This window comes from Echiichthys vipera (assembly GCF_963691815.1).
Source record: "Echiichthys vipera genome assembly, chromosome: 11".
Lineage (NCBI taxonomy): Eukaryota > Metazoa > Chordata > Actinopteri > Perciformes > Trachinidae > Echiichthys > Echiichthys vipera.
This window is the reverse complement of record NC_139836.1, coordinates 23,140,123-23,154,456: the sequence shown is the minus strand read 5'-3', so window position 1 is coordinate 23,154,456 and position 14,334 is coordinate 23,140,123. Positions and strand designations below refer to the sequence as shown.

General features: G+C 44.4%; 1 protein-coding gene across 1 annotated transcript; it reads left to right on the top strand.

Annotated features, from left to right (window-relative positions):
• The first annotated feature begins 1,136 nt into the window (after positions 1 to 1,136).
• On the top strand, positions 1,137 to 14,208 carry tnfaip3 (tumor necrosis factor, alpha-induced protein 3). The gene is made up of 9 exons (XM_083922415.1): positions 1,137 to 1,310; positions 2,788 to 3,199; positions 8,145 to 8,335; positions 8,484 to 8,625; positions 8,994 to 9,164; positions 9,264 to 9,444; positions 9,706 to 10,703; positions 10,908 to 11,113; positions 11,260 to 14,208. Exons 2-9 carry the CDS (start codon positions 2,893 to 2,895, stop codon positions 11,575 to 11,577), a joined length of 2,514 nt encoding a protein of 837 aa, XP_083778541.1. The 5' UTR covers positions 1,137 to 1,310; positions 2,788 to 2,892; the 3' UTR covers positions 11,578 to 14,208.
• Positions 14,209 to 14,334: the final 126 nt, after the last annotated feature.

The window sequence follows — 14,334 nt, the reverse complement described above, 5'->3', positions numbered from 1 at the left end:
AATGTTTCACCACTACAACCTGTTTTGTGTCTTATAAGGCCATGTGGGCTGGAAACTTGCATGTGCATGTCACATAATGAACGTACTCACGATTGAAAGAAAGAGAGAAAAAGAAAGAGATTAGTTGATGCTGTATGTGTCTTTGTTTGTGTTGTTGTTTCTTCAAAGACACATACAGCATCAACTAATCTCTTTCTTTTTCTCTCTTTCTTTCAATCGTGAGTACGTTCATTATGTGACATGCACATGCAAGTTTCCAGCCCACATGGCCTTCAGATTGTTTACTTGATTGTTTATTTCACTTCAGATTGTTTACTTGATTGTTTATTATTTATTTGTACTGTATTTTATTGGCTATTTATTAGCTACTTTAGATTTAGAAGAAGAAGAATTACTTTATTTATTTTAATTGTATTTTATTTGAATCTTTTCTTTACTTTATTTTATTTCTACTTTATTCATCTTTATGGCTTGTTTCTACTGTGCACGGAGCATTGGAACGAAAGAATTTCCCCCCGGGGATCAATAAAGTATTCTGATTCTGATTTCTATGTGACTGAGGCTGCAAACTGAATTGCCCTGTGGGGATAAATAAAGTTGTTTGAATTTGAATAAGTCCATATCTGCTTGCCTGTTTTATATAATTTCCTTACAGTTAAAACAGTACATCACCCTTGCGATGCCTGCACTTATGCACATGCAGATACAAACATGCATACGTTCAATCAGACAGAGTGCACTTATCATCCAGTGATGAGTTTTATTGCTTTCGTTTTTACTCATTCATTTGCTCCGGCTGGTCTCACTGCGAGCTAATTATTTATTTCTAAGGCTGTCTCATGAAATGGAAAATGACGCGACCTGTCTGTCTCCCTCAGTGACGCTCCTTTGTGCACAGTAGGTGGGATATGCTCTTCAGTATTGAGTCAGACAGTTAGAGCCCCCCCTGGCGGCTGTGAGCTGTAACTACACAGACTGTGTGTGTCTGTGTGTGTGAGAGAGAGAGAGAGAGAGAGAGAGAGAGAGAGAGAGAGAGAGAGAGAGAGAGAAATGGGTGGACGGAAAGTCCCCGTGTGGAAATCCCCTTGACTTGGGCTTTTTCCTTTTAAAAAAACTATCATTAGCGGACGTGTGTACTCTTTTGAAAGGCTTCGCGAGCTGGAGGCTCCTTAATAGATGTGATACTGAAGCAAAGAGACGGCTGAATGGCGCCGAGGACCGCTGCGGTGAGGTTGAGTGTGAAGTGGCTCAGAGAGGACTAGCCCGAGCATCCGGGAGGGCTTTGTTATTACCCCCGACATATTACACAGGTAAGACACCCGTCCTCCCCTCCCCTGTGCCTCCCCATGTGGACAGCATTTCTTACCAAAAGGGGGGGGGGAGTCGGTGGCTACATCACGTTTGGGGCCTTGAGTGAATGTATGGTCGTGTTTCTGGGGGACATGGAGGAAGCTTGAAGCCTGCTCACGACAGTGGCTTTGACAGCCATTGTTTACAAAGACGTCACCCTCAAGCGGACAAACAATACAAAAATGAACAGAGCGCTGGAAATGTAGCATCTGCGGCGCTACATTGTGTCAATACCCGCCGCGGGAGACGCCTTTGAAGGCTACATTGTCTCAAAGGTAGTTGTCATTGGAATTACGTAAGCCTTTAACGTCAGCAAAGTCTCCTGTTGTTGTGTTTTTGTGTAGCAAGCCAGCCTAAACCGCAGCGTCCACCACTGTGCCGCTGTCTGTCTGTCTGCCTGAAGTGTTCAGCAACACACCGGGAAGATGAATGACTCGTGTCAGCAGCTCACTGACACCCAGGTGCCTCTGGTCCTCTTTAGCATGGCCTAGTGTGTTGTTGCACCTGCTGCTGTTTGGGTTGTAAAGGCAAAGAGGCCACTATAAGCGAATTATTGAGGTGTTGTGAACTTAAACGGTAGGCCTATATGCACTGACTGGCAGCTTCACAACGCTTCATGTTATGAGGAAGTTAAAAAGTCAGCAAAACTCAGGCCTGGAGCTACTTGCTGACCATCACTTTCTACTTCCTGTGAACTGACAACGGGCTGTCACGCTTTTCGTTGTATGGTGAACTATGCCTTTGAATCCTCAGGAGAGGGGAACAAACACTCTCCAGTGGGCCGATCTGACAGTCAGGTTGTGTATTGAACCTTTAAGCACCAACCCAAAATATAGCATAATGTACTAAAAGTTAGCATCAGATGTTTGGCCATCTTGTTTATTTATCCTTCGAAGTTAAATGAGCAAACTTTAAGTTTAAGCACAATGATTGCACAGCTGCTTGTTTTAAAACAACAAACCTGTTTAATTTAAACAAAGACTTAATGCAGGCTGGCAGTTTTGTCCTCTGGAGAAAGGTGTTGGCGAGGGAGGGGGCTTTGGGGCAGTCATTGTGACCTTCCCAACAGCCTGGGAAGCACTGGGTGGCCTTCAGTTCAAGTCTGGAAAATACCAGTTTATTGTTTGAAGTCAGCAGGACACTAGGTCCTCTGTTTGGGGAAATTCAGTAACCATCCAGTTGAAAAGGAAAAAGTTAAAGAACAAACAAGAAAACAAAGGGTGTACTTTTATTCCATTTGGCACACCAAAGTCTCCAGTTAAAAAGCACCGTGGGGTGATCTGTGTGCTGGGTGTTTTCCCAAACAAAGTGCAAATTAAGTTGCGCCTTGGGTCACAATTAATAGGGAAGGGGAATCTCCTCTGAAAATTTCCCACCAGTCTATTATGTCCTACTGTACTCTACTGTGAAATAACAAATCCCCTTCTCTTCATCCAGTTTCCACGTTGTTTGGTCAGCTGTGGTCGGTGCCTCCTCCTCCTCCTTTCCTCCTCCTCGTTCCTCTTCCTCCCCACCTTCCATCCACCTGGCCACTCATCCGCCATGTCGCAGGGTCAGAACTTCCTCCCCAAATTTCTGTTTGTCTCCAACCTGCTGAAGGCGGTGAAGATCCGTCAGCGAGTGCCCAACGACGTGGTGAAGCCGGCTGCCAGCAGCGGGCTTATGCACCACCTGCGGGGTATGCACCGTTACACGCTGGAAATGATCGCCATGAACCACTTCCCGCAGGCCTTCAGGGAGGTGGTGCAGGCGGCTATCCTGGACAGAGCCATGCAAGCGTCACTGGAGCAGGAGAAGAAGCTCAACTGGTGTCGGGAGGTGAAGAAGATGGTGCCCTTACGTACTAATGGTAAGAAAGGTTTGCTGATGTTTAGGAATTGTTCTGAAATGTGCGGCATATGAAGTTGGGAGCGTTTTGTTGAGTTTTGAGATGTTTATCACACATTGGGAGTTTAAATTGGGGTTTAGTAGTTGTGTATTTCTGGAGCAGGATGTTCTAGTGACCTTTGATATAAAGTTCAACGACAGGAATAATTCAATAAATTAGTCACAGAGCTGATGTCAAACTTTTGTTCCTTTATTTCAGGAACTGTAGCGTTATTCATTGATTAGGGCGGAGGATGTGCTTTGCTTTTGTTTCATTTTCTATGATAGAGGAGATGTGTGTTTATGAGTCAGGGCTATTTGATATGTAAATTCTGAGATGTCATTACTCACAAGCAGGGTTACTGTAAATGACAGCAATGGAGGGATGCAGGTTCTGCTTTCACACAAACTCATTTAGCAGCCCCCTTGGTTTTGAGTGTGCGTTTTGAGTTCAGTCATGTTTTCTGTTGCGCTGATGTTGTAACATTGGAACATCCCAGGGTCAGCAAACATTCAGACCTGGGCCTGATAACTTCTGATCATAGCTCTCTGTACTGGGAAATTCTTTGGTGTCACTTGCCTGACTGTTATTTACAGTCGATGATGTTTCAGACCCAACTGTTTCCAAAGTTTATCATTTACAGCCTTTAGAGGTTAGAGGTGTCCCCTCTTTTTTGTGAGTAGGTGTGTAAGGAGTTTAAGTTCCCCGCCTGCCTGCCTGACGTAGGCTTCAACTTCAGCTTCAGTTTTATAGTCCCCAAAGGGACGTGCACTCAGGTACAAAAACACAATAAAATACATCAAAACAACATAAAACCATAATCATCAACCCTCAGTAGTTAAATGATCTAAATGTGAATGAAGTCTTAATCCTAATCTGGAGGGTAGGAGCTCATCTTCTCCTTACAGAGGATGAAGAGGACGCTGTAAACTATCGTGTGTCTTAGATGTGTCTCATTTACAAAAGAAGATACGAGACAGATCAGAGAGTTTACCGCCATCGATCTTACTTGCCACTTTAACTATATGTTGCAACCTACACTTGTCACCTATGTCGCTGTCAGCCAGTTGATTGCCAGTTGTGTCACAGCTCACCAGGCCATTTAAATGTGACCGAATCTATCTGTCAATCCGTATCTATATTTCAGTAACTTAAACACATCTGATGCGTACATCAGTCTCAGGTCTATTTTTAGATGAGGGGAAAAAACAGTTTTTTAAGGGAAACGTCAGCCATGGCATTCACAACAGAAGGAGGAAGCGGAATTCAAGCTTGGTTACAAGTTTTGTCTTTAAACCTGTGAGTTTCCAGAGGAAATAGCTACTTTCTTTCTCAGAGGAATGAATTAACACTTTGAGGAGGCTTTTTTTCTGCCTCATCTCAGAATTTACTTTGAACACTTACTGGACGGATAAGGAACTTGCTGGGTGTGTAGTGTGAGGGTCCCTGCTCATTCTAAAGTTAGTAAATGACTAAAGGAGTTACTGTAACTCTCATCAACACATGGTTCCTCTTCAGAAAGACCCTTGATTTCTGACTTCTGCCGTCAATGACCTGGATGGAAATTCCTTGCTTGCAAAGGTGATGTCATAAAGATGAGACAGAATTTAGCGCTGGGGCGTCTAACTCTGAAGGACATGATTTTGAGGACACACACACACACACACACACACACACACACACACACACACACACACACACACACACACACACACACACACACACACACACACACACACACACACACACACACACACACACACACACACACACACACACACACACACACACACACACACACACACACACATACACACACACACACACGGAGGACTGACTGACTGCTGCTGAGTCACTGGAGCTCGTCAGACAGACACACATACAGAGAGAGTACATGAGAGTGCAGAAGTCAGTCAATGAATGTCCAGTCAGAGCAGGTCGTATTAATCAAGCTTCTTAGAGTCATACCACTGTTATAAGATCAGTCTCCACGTCGTCTGGGACTTCAATTTACCCATTAGCCCGAAATCATTTCCTCTGGTCATCATCTGTGTGAATGATAATGATAATCTCCGCAAAACCCGACTTTCTTCCCAGGCTGGAAGAAATACAACTGACCATCATCAAATCAAAACAGCCTCATAAAACGCTAACTCCCCGGCAATCAAAAATAACAGGGTCAAATCTGTTTTTCTGTTTGATGCAACCTTTCCGCCCAGTGAAGAATTGCGTTATTGAATTTCAGTGTGTCTTCTGTCTTGAATGTCTAGGACGCATCCGAGGGTTTTTCCCAAACAGCATCCCATGTCTGTCATGTGTCCCCAACAGGCAGGATTTGTTCAGCTACAGTACACTGACTCCACATACTGTAGTAGTGGCGAGGACACACACTGCCACAGTGTTCTGCCTTTTCTTAATGCGATATCCGCAGCATTTGATGAAAATATACTGCAATGTATCTCCAATTTTTCAATGCAGCAGAAGCAAAAATAGTTTTGGCCAGGACTTGTTTTGTTGGACTTGTCTCAATAGACAGCTTGCAAAAAAGAGCGGGATAGTGGTTGGACGGGGCGATACGGTTGTTTTAATATTTCAATAAAGATAAATATCAGGATATAGCATGTTTTATGGTAATTTATTTAAACCCATTTTTATTGGGTTGCCAATCATCAGAGTTAAATACATAACAATGCTATTATATGCAAATGTATTGAAAAATGTGTTCACGCTCTGTGGCTGAGGTAAAGTTGAGTGTGACTTCTGTTATTTCCTCACTCTTGAAGCTTCTCTTTTGGGTCTCCAGCTGAATGGTAAAAGCTATTTTTGCATTTTCCTGTGTGAATTAAATAATAGACAAATGAGAAGTACTGACTATTTTCTCATTTTATTTAAAACCTACAGTACGTACAAAATGAACAGAACATGCAAGGATCAGAAAGGAAAGCGTCGCCCAAATGACATAAATATTTCCGCAGTTTGGCTGCTTATTTTTGAACATCATGACGGAAATGACTAGGACTGTCCTTAGTTGACTCACACCAATATGATTTTGTTGACTAAATGATTAGTTGATTTAATCGACAGAGATGTAAAACTTTCTTCACGAAGAAACATGCAACAGCACTACTTTAAACCTTGTGTTTACCTGATTTGTGCTGATAAGTTTCTAAGAAATAGGTCGTTCAGCATGAAAAAGGCATAAAAAATGACTCACCGACTAAAGAAATCTTAGTTGACTGAGACGGGGCATTCCAAGAAATGATACTGAAAAATACAATAGACATTTTTGTATTGTTTTGACAATATATATCATCATATCTCCCAGCTCTAGATAGTGGATGATGTATGACGCAAACCAAGAGCCTCATTGCAAAGCACAACATTGAAAACTTGTAGTCAGTGTCACCTGGATGGTAAACAGATGAGGATTAAGTCCGGTCCAACACTGGTGTGTTTTCAGGAAGCGTCCCAGCTTGCCACAGAGGAAGTGTCTATATTTAGACTGATGGGACCAGCAGACCATCTTTCATCTTTAGTCCTCAGGCAGCTCAATTCGGGGTCAAAAGTCTGTGTGTTTTTGTGCACAAGAGGGACTGATCATACGTGCGTGTTTGTGCCTTTGTGACTATTCTTGTATGCCTACTTGCATATCTCATTTGAGGATGGTACTGTCTCTCACTAGAGATCTGTGCATTTTTGTTGAGAGTGATGCAAAAGCGCCAACATGCAACAACAGCTAGCTAGTCTGAAATTGAGGCGGATGTTTTTTTTTGCTCAAAGTACAGTGGGATGTTCCTTCGGTTAAATGAAAACAACTGTAACATGTTACAGTCATCTTGCACCACATATAATGTTATTTTGAGTATGTGATCACAGTTTCGCCGATGGGGACATAATTGGCTAAACTCTTCTAGGCTCAACCTTTCTCAGCTGGGATTTGAACAATGTTTCTTGTACACAGGATAACTTTTTGACAATGTAATACAAGAAAAGTGTGTGTGAACCAGGTGAACATTACTGAACACATCATAAAGGCAGAGAGAACATACACATTATAGTTCGTTTGTATGCGTTTGTGCATGTGAGTGCACACGTTATCTCAGCGCTCATTAATCACAGCTTTCATCGGGTGTTGATAGCAGTAGTTAAAACGATAACATTCCATCCTGTCCAAGCCACACCCTTGTGGAAAGTCCAGGACCAGCTGAGTAGCATTGATGAGTTGGGATCATAAGAGGGGAACACAAACACAAGGCAGAAGTTAGCACGGGGAAATTCCTGTGTTTAGTGTGGCAACAGGGTTTTTCAGAGTGACACACATTGACAAACATGGGCTCCTGTTTCACAATGAGAAAAAGACCCAGTGCTGCCATAGGAGGCTCAATAAAATTCCAGGGTTTAATTGCGCATGCTCTCTCAAACACACAAGTTCTGTTTGAGAAGTTCCTTATATCTTTATATGAAGGTGAGTAGAATATAGAGTAAGCAGTTTTCTTTGACATGAAATGAGACAACAAATTGTAGGAGATTTTCAGGGCAGATTAAGATCGCGAAGGAGCTGCATTTCATTTTTCAAAAATGTATTTCAGGTTAAGGACTATTTTTCTCAGGCCGACATTTGTCTGTAGCGTGCGCACATTCAGACATGTGAGCTTCATATAATAGTCTAGACACAAGATACTGCGACAACTGACCCAGCGCCCTGGAAATCCCCAGACTTTTGTTGCGTGTGTGTATGTATGTGTGTGTGTGTGTGTGTGTGTGTGTGTGTGTGTGTGTGTGTGTGTGCACATTGTAGGTTTTGTGTGCTGTGTACACTCTGCATTTGCGTGTGCATGTGTAAGTTTGTGTGTGTCCCGTGTATAAAATCAACTACCTGCACCTCTAATATTGTATGTTTGCCCACCTATTCTGTGTGTGTCAATAGGAGATGGGAACTGTTTGCTCCACGCGGCCTCTCAGTACATGCTGGGCGTTCAGGACACAGACCTGGTGCTTCGGAAAGCCCTCCATGGTGTTTTGAAAGAGACGGACACTGGCGTCTTTAGAGGTCGCTTCCAGGCAGAGCTACTGCGGTCGCAGGAGTTCACCCAGACTGGACTCCGATATACCACCATGGTATGAAAAGGAGATTATGTCAAAAGTCTTTTCCACTACTTTGCATTAAACATTGTGCTTGTGAGATTATAACTGTTCAATCCTCGCTTAAATAAATGTAAATGCCGGGTGCACATGTTTTATCCTAACACTGTGTGTGCTGTCCCAGAACTGGGAGGAGGAGTGGGAAAAGATTGTGAAGATGGCGTCTCCGATCTCTAGTAGCAACGGCCTCCAGTTTGACTCTCTGGAGGACATTCACATCTTTGTCCTCTCCAACATTCTCCGTAGACCCATCATCGTCATCGCAGGTACTCACTTTTTTATCACCTCAAAGTATGTCTATTGCTCTTTGTTAGCCATCAAAGCCTTCCTGGTCTTGTTTCAACATGTCGTTCAGTGATAAAGAAGGTGGAGGTTATCTTCTCCCACCTGCTTCAGCATTTTGCAGTTGTTTTGAAGGCTTCATAGTGTTTTATTTCACTGCTTGCTATGCAAATAAAAGTTTCTGTACTGACCCTCTGCATAAGTTTTGTAGCATTATCCATCAAAATCCCCAAAAGTTTCACTCAAAATGAACTCAAAGTCTCATAAAATGTGTACTATAACATTTCTGATTTGTTCTTGAGCATTTTTGAAAAACATAATAGTAACCTTTAAATTGCTGTTCTTTCAACAGACCAGGTGGTCAGGAGTATGAAATCTGGCTCCTCCATCTCTCCTCTGAATGTAGGAGGGATTTATCTGCCGCTGCACTGGCCACCCACAGAGTGCTACAAATACCCAATAGTGCTCGGCTACGACTCCCAGCACTTTGCACCCCTCATCACCATCAAAGACAGCGGCCCAGGTAGGAAACTTGAAGAGTGTTATGGAGCTGAAATGACAAAGAGGCCTGATCTGAAGTCGCTCATGTTATATTTCATCATCTTCCATCTGAATTTCCCAGAGATCCGAGCAGTACCGCTGATCAACCCAGGACGAGGATCCTTTGAGGAGCTCAAGATTCACTTTTTAATGGAGAAAGAACAACAACAGAAAGAGAGGCTTCTCAAAGACTACCTGCTGCTGATAGAGATCCCCGTCATAGGCCCGGGCTATGACGCCACACGGATCATCAATGCTGCACGGTACTTAAACTCTGTTCTGCTAAATTGAAAGAATGAAAAGAATAAAGACTTATAACCAAGTTGTATGTCCTGCCCACAATGTTAAATCCAGTTTAGCATGTTGCAACTTAGGAATGAGGATGTTTATTTTTGGGTTTATGACATTATAAAAAACTGGTATAACTTCTTGAAACCTAATGAGCACACTGATGACAATAGTTTTATTAACTTCATTAACTTAACCTACTTAAGTTAAGAACCACTGTATGTTTCTGTTCTAAGGCTTGATGAGGGCAACCTCCCTGAAGACATGAACCTGATGGAGGACTACCTGCAGCTTGTCAACCATGAGTACCAGCGCTGGCAGGAGGACAAGGAGCAGGCATGGGCCGCCCAGCCGCAGCGCCCACCTCCCTTTTCCGTCTCCCAGCTCTCCCTCATAGAGATCCGTTGTGCCACCCCGCGATGCACCTTCTATGTCTCTGTAGACACGCAGCCTCATTGCCATGAATGCTTTGAGAAGCGACAGGCCACTACCGGTGGAGGAACGAGAATAGAAGGGATTGTGCATACCAAGGGAGGAGCGGTACAAGGTGGGGTTGGAGTGACAGGGGGATCAGAGACTGAGGTGACCTCCAGAGGAGCCCGAAGCAGCAGCCCCCCATCATCCTCGTCTGGGAGAGGGGTGGTGATATCCAGCCCCCGCTCAGCCCCACCGACTGCTCCCAGCCTCAGCCTGTACAGTGAAACTCATGCCATGAAGTGCAAGACACCCGGCTGCCTCTTCACCCTTAGCGTGGAGCATGATGGACTTTGCGAGCGCTGCTTCAACTCCAGGCAGAACCATGGACCTCCTGGAGCTGGAACAGCTGCTCCTGCACATCCAGGCCCCAATGGTGGACCCACAGTTCCCCACCCCGCCCAGGGATCTGGCTGGACCCAGTGGGGGGGCTGTGAGACAGAGACAGAGCGCTGTAGCATGTGCAGACAGGAGGCGTTCAGGATATTCAATGGCCTGTGTCCACCCTGCATGCAGAGACAGCAGCCTCCAGAGAGGGGAGAGCCACAGCAGAACAACCCAAGGACTGAGGCCTCGTCTTCAGCTTGGACCCAGGCCAGGGACACTGAGCGGCCGTGCCTCACTCTAACCCCGGGGCACACCTCAGCCTGGCAAGCCCCCCTGGCCCGGCCTTGTAAAAGATCTGGCTGCCAGTTCTTTGGGACACCAGAGAAGTTGGGTTTCTGCACTATTTGCTACGTAGACTATCAGACCAACCACCGTGAGTCCTGAAAATACACTGGAAAAGTTCTTTCATGTTACTGGTCTTTCAGAAAGAAATGTCTTATCTAATTCTTATGGTTATTTTAAAGAAATATCTTTATTATTTTTTTTACATTATAGGCAATTTAATGTTTAATCCTATTATATATATCTTCACTCAACTGTCAAATCAAGCGCTTATGTTGTCCACTGTCTGTTCCAGACCTGACCCCTCCCCCTGCCCCGGTCCAGAGCCGGCATGGTGTGGAGGCAGGCTTCCAGAACGCCTCACGGTGTCGTAAGCCTGGGTGTGGTGCAGTAGGCAAGGCGATGCTTGAGGGCTATTGTGACAAGTGCTACGTCAAAGAACAAAGCACACGGCTCAACCAAGTGGCACATCGCACACCACACACCCCTCCTCTGGTCGTGGTAGGTGTCTGCCGTACTGTACCTTCTTAACTCCTGTGATTCTTGCTCTTCTCATTTCATGTAATATCCTGCTAGTCCACAGTTGCCTTTCATTTGCCAACTGACCTTTTTCTTTTTTCTCTCCCTCTCTTTCTTTGTACAAAAAGCGTGACCGAGCAGTTAAACCCAGATCTTCACAGCAATCCCAGACCCAGACACAGACCCAGACCCAAACCCAGACCCAGACTCAGACTCAGACTCAGTGCCGGCGGAGTGGCTGCAGTAATGTGTCCCCGGGTTGCACAGACCTCTGCCCAGAGTGTCACACACGTGGCCAGGGCAGAGAGGCAGGGAGGCGGGCGCAGGCGCCTAAGGAAAAGTCCAAGCAGCGGTGCAGGACGCAAGGCTGCGACCACTACGCCAACCAAGAGAAACAGGGCTACTGCAACGAGTGTGACCACTTCAAACAGATCTACCGCGGCTGACAACATACACACCCACAGCGATGATGCCACATCGCTAGCACGCTAGAGCCGCTGCCCTGCTGTGGGCGCCCCATGCCAGTCAATGCACCTCTGATACTAACTAACCAACTAACTAACTAGCTAGTGACTAACTAGTAACCTTATGGCCTAAAAATCAAACCCCCCCCCCCATGTAGAATGTGAAGAGAGAGTGTGTACGTGGGGGAGGTTGAGTGTGTGTGTGTTCGCAGTAGACATGGCCTCCAGAATACCTCTTTGTGCAATTATTATCATCTGATGTGCCCTGTGCACTTACACGGTGAGAGGTTTGGCTACATGTCAGAGCAACTGACTTAACTCTTGTGTACAATATGTATTTAGAGGTACGTAGTAAATCGTGCCGGACAAAATGATTGTATGTTGACAACAAGAAGCATCTGACATTGCTTTCTAGACCACAGCCAAGGATTTATACCCCCCGTCTGTCTTTCTGTCTGTCTGTCTTAACCTATCTGTGTATCTATCTGCCTGTCTGTCTAGCATTTGCTCTGTAGGATGAGGGATGCAGTAGTTGGGGAAGCCCAGCAACAAATCTGGGGAAGTAGTAAGCAGAAGTGAGGCAAACTGGGCCAAAGCAAGTAAAGCACTTGAAACAAAATTACTCATGTATGTCCTCCCAAAGTAGACAAAGATTTGCCAAAAAAGGCTATTGCAATCAATACTGTAAAGTGATTAATAATGAATTGCCTTCCATTAGTTAATAGCAATGTTAGTTTATATTTTGAGGCAAATGAATTATTGTTACAAATCCTTTATATAAAGTTCAAATTGTGATATGGAAAGTAAGAACAGATCATGTGTCTAAACAGTGCAAGACAGACAGGGCAGGCCCCTGCTAGTTTTGGTGCTACATGTACAGAAATACAAGCCTCTCCATTGTAGCCAACATGCTGGCGGTGTCAGCGGACAGAAGGCAGAGAACACAGTAGAGACAGGACTCATTCTCTTTCTATTCCTCCTGTCCTTCCTCTTATTTCCCCTCTTCTCCTCCGAAACAGATCTGTTGCCTTGGACGTTGTTTTCCTGTTTACTGACCACTTAAGCACCTAGAAATGCATCGACACATAACTACACATGCGCACACAAATGTAGAAGCAGTCCAGTCCTGTCAGAAGGGGATTGCCATCTATAAAGAGAACTGAGAATATAATGACACGCAAAGTCAGGCTAATTATCCACCTCACCACCACAGACACACATTTGCACACACATGCACATGCAAACACAGCTATGTGAGATTGTATGCGCTCCACCCTAGCCTGAGGTGGTATATAGGTAAACAAACCCATAGAGAAATGCATTCCTCTGTGCTCCACCTCGCTGGATGTGCCAAGGCGACAATTTCAAAACTCCAGAGAGCAATCCCATCGCCTGCTTTGGCTAATCTTGTTTATCTGAATGTGTTTTGTGCTGCTGCTACAACAGCACAGTATTGAGGCTGATCCTCGATAAGTTTTTGCCTTTAAGTAGTGATTGAAATTTTATGGACCAGAGGGGCCTGATCAGTGATCCTGGATCAGTGCTCCCACCTATAAAATGCTTTTGTGAATATGGATCTTGGTCCATATTGTAGGACCTTCCAACCCGATGCCTCATCTCCAACACACACACGCACGCACATACACACAACGCACGCATGTGTGCGTCTGGAATACGCAAAACTGACATTCCTGATTTTTTTGTGTTTGTTTTGGGATTTTTTAATGTATTTTGATATATTTGGTTTTGTTTCTGCCAAAAAAAAAACGTGCCATCAATCGCCAAACAGTTGTTGTTACCTCCTTAAAAATGGCCAGCCTGCACCACTCAAAACTAACAAGAGAGCCACAGATAGACATCTCCCATTTTTGTGTAACCACAGACTAGGGCTCAACAAGCTCTCTCATGTTAAAAATCCCCAAATGGGCGCTATCTCTTCACATCCATTTTATCCAAATACGAAGAAATGTTTATCCAGAGATAACCTCAAGCATGAAACATTTATCAAACAAACTCAAATGTGATATCAACTGGAACAGTTATTCCCCTCACACTTCTGCTGAAGAGCTCCACTGCTGTAGGCGGATGTCCATCTGTGGCTCGAGTTAGAAAAGCATAGACAAACAGGCTCTCGGTCTGCCTTTTCATTCAACTGTATCTAAAGCTGTCGGGCCAGCCCACGTCTTGACGGCCTGTACGTAGATCTGTGTGCTTTAATCACCTCTAGACAAACCTTAATCAGTTAAAGGCCGATTAGTGGTCAGCTCATCAGGACCCCTGGACAGTGTTTCGGGGACCCTGACTGAGTTGGACTGGGAGGAGATCACATAAGTTGCACATGACTTGTCTAAGCTGCTGAGGCATTTAGGAATGGTACTCCAACTCGCTTAGGGACATTCCAACAGTAGGAAGAGCATCCGTGCAGAGCAGAAGGTGTAACAAAACATGCAAACTGTGTGGAAGTTTCTTTGTGTGACCTTTCGACAATAGGGTATTGTATGAAAAAAGCCTGGTTTTATTTGTTCAGTATTTATTCATATCAAGATATCTGTATTGTGTGATTCAATAATTATTTATATGTCGTCCTGAAATGAATTATTTTTATTAAGAAATCTGAAATCTGTCTCATGTGGTTTTTGCACAGAAAGCGACTCAACCATGTGTGCTACCCTACCAGCACTTGCACATACAGTATGCTTGTGTGTGTGCTCTTAGAGATTTCAACATTGCACTGTTATT